Raw genomic sequence first — 7,500 nt, 5'->3', positions numbered from 1 at the left:
ATAATCATTATTAATACTATTATTAATATTACTACTATCATTATCACTACCATTATCATTACCATTATCATTACTATTACTATTATCATTATTATCATCATTAATATTACTATTATCATTACTATCATTACTATAATTATTTCTTATTACTTTCATTATTAATATCATCATTATCATTGCCATGCCATTATTATCATTATTATCATTATCATCATTTTCATTGCCATATCATTATTATCATTACTATTATTATCTCTTTCATTACTGTCACTATTGTTGCGACAGTTATTTTTATTATCATGATTATTATTCTTATCATTTTTATTATTATCTTATTATCCTTATCATTATTCTCATGATAATGATGATAATAAAATAATAATAATAATAATAATAATAATAATAATAATAATAATAATAATAATAATAACAACAATAATAACAATAACAACATTAATAATTAGAATAATTAAGAAATAATAATAATAATAATAATAACAATAATGATGATGATGATGATGATGATGATGATGATGATGATGATGATGATGATGATGATGATGATGATGATGATGATGATGATGATGATGATAATAATAATAAGAAGAAGAAATATAGTAATAGTGTTAGTAGTAGTAACAGTAATAATAATAATAAGAAGAATGATAACAATAATAATAATAATGATAATAATAATAAGAAGAAATATAGTAATAGTGGTAGTAGTAGTATCTGTAATAATAATAATAATAATAATAATAATAATAATAATAATAATAATAATAATAATAATAATTCTAATAACAACAACAATAAGAAAAATGAGAAAAAGAAGAATAACAAAACAACAACTAAGAACTTGATTGGTGTCATCAAACCAATTCGACTTTTTACTATTTTTCTCACAAATATTATTCCACTCAAATCATTTATAGTAACATCTGCATCCTAGATCACTTTGAATTTTTTAAATTGTGCCCATGATTACATTTATCACTCTACCACTAAACCCCTTTTTAGTTTTTATCTTACCTAGTGTAAAGTGAGACTGATGTAACTTCATTACTGGAGGTTATTATTATTATTGTCAACATTACAGTGGCAGCTTTTGAATTATGGGAGTTTGGTTCCCATCAGCTGGCCTTCAGGAACGCGAAAAAGCAAACTGGATCTCATTGTTCTTATAATAACAAAGGAAAAGAGTAAAGCAAAGGCAGAAGAATAAGAAAATAAGAATAGACGAGAGCAGTCCACGGGACCCACTCACCTTGACGCCGGCGCGGACAATGGTGGCAGCGGTGGTCGTGCGGATGATGGCGTTCGTCTCACGGCTGCGGGACATGATCACCTTCAGGAGGGGCTCGAATAACCAGGTGTTGGCGTAGACCAGCTTGTGTGGCCATGATGCCTGCGAGTTCAAAGAGGCAAGCATGTGAATTTAATCAGTATGAAGCGTTAGGAGTAATACAAAGTGATTCAGTCATTGTGAAGCATAGTGTGTAATACAAAGTGATCTACGGAGTCAAGTAATTTGGAGTTGGACCGTTTCTACATACTTGCACCAGTGATGTACCTTGCCGAATTAATCAGATTATGAAAGAGAAGGATTTGCCATGTTGTAGATTGTTAGGATGTTCGCCACGGCTTTGTTTACCTTGTGTGCCATGAGAGTCAGCAGGTCAGCCTCCGTCCCTTTGCCGAACATTGAAGGCTGCGGGTTGCGGTGCAGGTTAACCAGAGCAGACGCCAGGCGAGTGACGGCCTGGTCGTTGGGGGGGATGGACGAGTGGCCGCCCTCGCCATCCACATCCAGCCGGACGCGCATCCACCCCTTCTCTGTCACGCCGATTCTGGGGAGCACAGGCCAAGTCAAGTCAGGTCGCTGCTGGGCACAGGCCGGAGAAAGGCGTGTCTGTAATGCTCATTTGACGGTTCCAGAATGCCTTTGTGTGTGTGTGTGTGTGTGTGTGTGTGTGTGTGTGTGTGTGTGTGTGTGTGTGTGTGTGTGTGTGTACGTATGTGTATGCGTATTTATGTAACTTAGCCGCATGTGTATGTAATAGTGTACAATATGTAAATGAGTATGGGCGTGAGTGTGAGTTCGTCAGGGCGCGGGAAAGAGAGATAAAAGCGGCCTCGCAATGGGCTGACACTGTTGCCGCTATTAATTATAATCGCAGGAGTGGTTGACGGGTCAGCTGCCGGGTTATGATGAATATGCATATAAATAATTTAATTATCCCGAGGATTTAGAGTTTATTTCCTCGCCCGGAATTAAACTTCTGAAAAAGTTATCATGAAAACAACCCATGGAAAACCAAGAATGATGCTTAAGGACACTAGCGGAGAAAATAGGGACGGGGCAAGAAGAGAAAGAGGACAAGGATGAGGAAAACGGATGCGCAAGAGATTAAAAAAAAACGTGATGAAAATAAACGATAATGATAAAGGATACGAAACGGCTACACAGATTGGAGATGTAAAAGGCGTTAACGGTATAAGGAGAGGCGTCGGAAACAATACAGAAACAAGAGATGAAACACCGAAATGCCGCAGTCATGGCGACGAAGCCGAGAGAGTTAAAGGGGCAGAAATGAAAATGGAGTTAGATCTGAAGGGATTAACAGAAGAATCGAAAGAAGGAGCGGAAGAGGAGAATAAGGAAGAAGAAGAGGAAAGTGAGGCGAACGCGGAAGCAAAACGGAAGGAATAGGAGAGTGAAGAGCAAAAAAAGAAAAGAAAAGAGAAGGAGGAAGAGGATGAGGCAGAAGGAGGAAAAGGATGAGACAGAAGGAGGAAGAGGCTGAGACAGAAGGAGGAAGAGGATGAGACAGAAGGAGGGAGAGGATGAGACAGAAGGAGGAAGAGGATGAGACAGAAGGAGGAAGAGGATGAGACAGAAGGAGGGAGAGGATGAGACAGAAGGAGGACGAGGATGAGACAGGAGGAGGAAGAGGATGAGACAGAAGGAGGAAGAGGATGAGACAGGAAGAGGAAGAGGATGAGACAGAAGGAGGAAGAGGATGAGACAGAAGGAGGAAGAGGATGAGACAGGAGGAGGAAGAGAATGAGACAGAAGGAGGGAGAGGATGAGACAGGAGGAGGAGAAGGAAAAGCAGGATGAACAAGAGGAACACGACGCGGCGCTGCATCAGGAGTTGGAAGAGCTGCAGAGCCGGAGATGGAGGAGGACGAGGTGAGAAGCCCGGCGTGGTTCCCCTCTGTCCTTTCCCCGACCCTGCATCTTTCCCCTCGCGTCGCACCCTCGCCCGACCCTTCCTCGACCCCTTCCTCATGCCCGAGTTGAGGGGAGGAGCCGCCGCCACCGACCGTTCTGAGGGGAGGTGCAAGATTAATGCAGGTGGGGAGTGTACATATTATTATCAGAGGACATCGCTGTTGCTGGGGATATTACTCCTCTTCTTTTCCTTCCTTTCTTATTTATCCATCTATTTGTGCATTCATTTCATCAGGTAAATGACCGGCGTCCTGGGTCACTCGAATAAATGTAAGTGTTACCCAAAAATTTTCTGCGAGCATTACTAGAGATTTAGCGTTCCGGGCCTCAAGCATTGCGTATTTGGCTTGGTTAAAATAGAGACTTGGTGCTTGCGAGTATTAGAACTCGGAAATGCAATGCACTGTCGATGTAAAAGTCGTTATTCGCTGTTTCCGCTCGCCATAAATCTCTCGCACCCAAGAGAGAGGCGTGGGCACAGAGTTAGATTGCAGAATATAAGGCAGAACGACGTTAATCGATCATCACTCCGCGCAAAGATGAGTGAAATGAGTCCGGGAAATGCCAAGTACTCACGCAGCCACGGGGATCTCCATGCCGGCCATGACGCCGTCCAGCACGGGCATGCCTTCGTCCAGCACGAAATCCAGCGCGACGCCCCGGCCCTGCAGCAGCGCTCCGATGTGGCCGGCGCCGTCCTCGCCGTGCACCTTGCGGGGGGAGGGAGTCGTCTGAGGAAATGGCTTTCTCTCTCTCTCTCTTTCTTTCTCTGTTTCTCTCTCTTTCTGTCTCTCTCTCTCTCTCTCTCTCTCTCTCTCTCTCTCTCTCTCTCTTTCTCTCTCTCTCTCCCCCCCTCTCTCTCTCTCTCTCTCTCTCTCTCTCTCTCTCTCTCTCTCTCTCTCTCTCTCTCTCTCTCTCTCTCTCTCTCTCTCTCTCTCTCTCTCTCATCTTTATTCACCCCAACTTCCTTTTTTCCCACGCTATGCTCTCTTTCTATCTTTCTCCTCCATCCGTTCTTTCCAATATCCATCCCTTTCTCTCTTCCACTTTAACTTTTTACCCCTCCTCCTTATTCTTTCTCTCATTCCCTTCTGCTTTCCCCGCTCTTCCTATCTCGCTTACCTCCTCGTCATGCCCGAACGCCACGTAAAAGGACCTCGTTGGCTGGAACCCCGAGGACAGCAGATAGTCCAGCGCTGCCATGATGCCCTGTCAACAAAGAGGACAGCAAACACGAAATATTAACATACGCAAACTTGGGTAACGCCCCGTCCTCCTTAGACCCTGCCTTACTTCATTACCGAAATACTAACATACACAAACTTCTTTAACGCCCCGTCCTCCTTAGACCCTGCCTTACTTCATTACCGAAATATTAACATACACAAACTTCGGTAACGCCCCGTCCTCCATAGACCCTGCCTTACTTCATTACCGAAATACTAACATGCACAAAGTCCTTCTCTTCCTTACCATCACGCCCAGTTTGTCGTCGATGGCCCCGCGACCCCACACGAAGTCCTCTCCGGTCTCGGGGTCGGGGATGACCTGGCCGCTCCAGGGGTCCTTCGTCCACTTGCTGGCGTCCACAGGCACCACGTCCATGTGCGCCGCCAGCAGGTAAGGTTCCAGCGTTGGGTCACTCCCCTGCGGAGGCACACGCGCATTCTCAGCATATGTATATGAATATCTATGGATTTTAAAACAGGCATATAAACAGAGATACATGCACGTATACATTTCCTGGGATATTTCCAAGATAAAGAAAACAAAATCTGAGTTCCCTTATGGAAGAGCAACACGCCTGAAGTATAGTCTGACACTAGAATACCAAGGGATATGCATTTTGTTTGGCCCGGTGGCGGCGCGGATGAATTGGTGATTTATTCATTTTAGATGTTCCAAATATATTCACACTTACTGAATGGTGTCATCTTGCTGATTCGATTCCTGGTAGTGTTTACGTTTCCCTTAGAAATCGCCTTCAAAACTATTTCTGTTTTCGTGATTTAGGAATTATTTTCCTTGACTCAATCACAAAGCATCGTATTTGAGATCGTTACGGCACATCTTAGGTGGCGCCTGATGGAAGATTTTTACAATTCATTTTGATCCACTCAATAAATATTTAACATGCCTATTACCTATGAGAATGTCATACAAGGCGTTTAAGAAATAATTATAATTCAGTATAATACGTTCACCTAGGTTTTTAAAACGTAGTCTCCGGATAATATTCTTCGCAATTTTTACAATTTGTTCAACTGGCAAGTACCAACCAACTGTCGGCATAGGAACATCCCTTTGCACTCGCTTAGCATTAGGCTATTGTGAAGGACGGAATCAACGGCACCGTATCCATCGAGGCAAGTGTAGAAGAGGTACGAATGAGATTGGATATCTTTACAACACATCTCTTGCTTTGTGAAGATATTCCTTTTCATCCATACCTTTTCTATGTATGCTACAATTGCAGTTGCAGTTTTGGTTGCAAAAGAGGATAAAGCAAGAACTTCTTTAGCGTTCCTTTTTGGGCTATACTCTCAGCACATCCCTCTGATGGTACGCAGGTTATAAATCCAAGGAGATATGTAGGCAAGGATCATCTGAAGGGAATATGAGAGGATATGCAGGTCCAAAGGTGTTCGCAGACCAAACTACTTGAACACTATTAAGTATTTTCTTAGTTTAAACTTTCATCTATAACTTTAGCTTCGATAAGTTCACGTTAATGCACTCTGTCTCGTGATTGTGGCGCATTAGCGTGAAAATGTCGATGTATATTAGATGAAAGTTTAAACTAACAAAACATCTAATAAATGTATTTTCAAACAAGTGGTCTGAGAACAATTTCGGACACGCAAATCCTCATGTTTCCTAAGCGTTTGAAAATGTGGCTCATTAGGGATGTGTTAATATGTGTGTACACACACACACACACACACACACACACACACACACACACATACACACACACACACACACACACACACACACACGCACGCACGCACGCACGCACACACACACACACACACACAACCACACACACACACACACACACACACACACACACACACACACACACACACACACACACACACACACACACACACACACACACACACACACACACACACACACACAACTATAACTATCGCTCCATGCCAGCAGTTCCCGTTTACCTCTGTACTTCACGAAATATTTTGTCTCCAACATCAGCTGATTAAACCGATGGAAATTCTCTTGTTTGGCAAAGAAAGACGTGTTGACACTGAGCGTATATCAGGACATCTAAAAAAAATACGTATCATCTTGAAATCATGGGTTTGTTATTCTCACCGTATTGACAGGTAGGCATTGGAGAGCGTTCGGGAAAATCCTTCAACACACGGTTTCGTGAATAATTAATTCCAAATCCCGTTTTAGCGAAAAGGCAGGACTAGGTCTAAACCTGCGTTTTCTTTTTTCGTATATATATCTTTTTACATGAGATGGATGCTACTCTAGGTTTCAGAATCTGGAGGGAGATACCTATAAGGGTTGTGTTTTTTTATTCGATACAGTGGCTAACAGAGTCTGCTTAAGCAACTTTATATGATGAGGGGTAGGGGGAAGGGGCCGCGTTAATCATTTTGTACGATGCTTATTTACCATTGTTAAGCTGTATGATCGGTTTTACTAATACGTTTCGGGGAAATAACAAATTCAAATGTTTACTGACGGATCCTAACTCGTTGATGTTCGTAGTTTTCGTAATGTATGACTGTGAATTTCGGAATTTTGTATCTTAAAGTAGCTGATTTTTGGTCGGCGCATTTACTAAAAGCTTTCCGGAATAATAATACTTTTAAGTTCTATAATAATACTCGCTGTTAAAAATAATAATAATAATTCATATTCTTAAGATGCCATTATTATTATTATTATTATTATTATTATCATTATTATTATTATTATTATTATCATCATCATCATCGTTATAATTGTTATTGTTATTGTTATTCTTATTCTTATTGTATTATTATTATTATTATTATTATTATCATTATTATTATTATTATTATTATTATTATTATTATTATTATTATCATTATTATTATTATCATTATTATTATTACTACTATTATTACTATTTTTATGGAACCAACAAATCAAGGCTTTCATTCCCAATACCAAAATAATCCTGTGCACTTTTCTCCAGCTGCATATATACTTGCTCTCGCATTCAAATCACCCTCCATAATGACAAATTCATTTTTTAC

General features: G+C 40.9%; 1 protein-coding gene across 13 annotated transcripts in view; it reads right to left on the bottom strand.

Annotated features, from left to right (window-relative positions):
* LOC119580823 (N-fatty-acyl-amino acid synthase/hydrolase PM20D1-like) overlaps positions 1-7,500 on the bottom strand; it is a 41,276-nt gene that overhangs the window by 11,479 nt on the left and 22,297 nt on the right. For all 13 annotated transcript variants that reach the window (XM_037928968.1, XM_037928966.1, XM_037928961.1 and 10 more), the window contains 5 exons: positions 4,712-4,885; positions 4,361-4,447; positions 3,815-3,948; positions 1,655-1,850; positions 1,268-1,408 (listed from right to left, as the gene is read on the bottom strand). In XM_037928968.1, coding sequence (XP_037784896.1) covers positions 1,268-1,408; positions 1,655-1,850; positions 3,815-3,948; positions 4,361-4,447; positions 4,712-4,885 — 732 coding nt within the window. The remainder of the gene's footprint in view (positions 1-1,267; positions 1,409-1,654; positions 1,851-3,814; positions 3,949-4,360; positions 4,448-4,711; positions 4,886-7,500) is intronic.

This window comes from Penaeus monodon, chromosome 14, assembly GCF_015228065.2.
Source record: "Penaeus monodon isolate SGIC_2016 chromosome 14, NSTDA_Pmon_1, whole genome shotgun sequence".
NCBI classification, from domain to species: domain Eukaryota; kingdom Metazoa; phylum Arthropoda; class Malacostraca; order Decapoda; family Penaeidae; genus Penaeus; species Penaeus monodon.
This window is presented reverse-complemented; position numbering and strand designations above follow the sequence as displayed.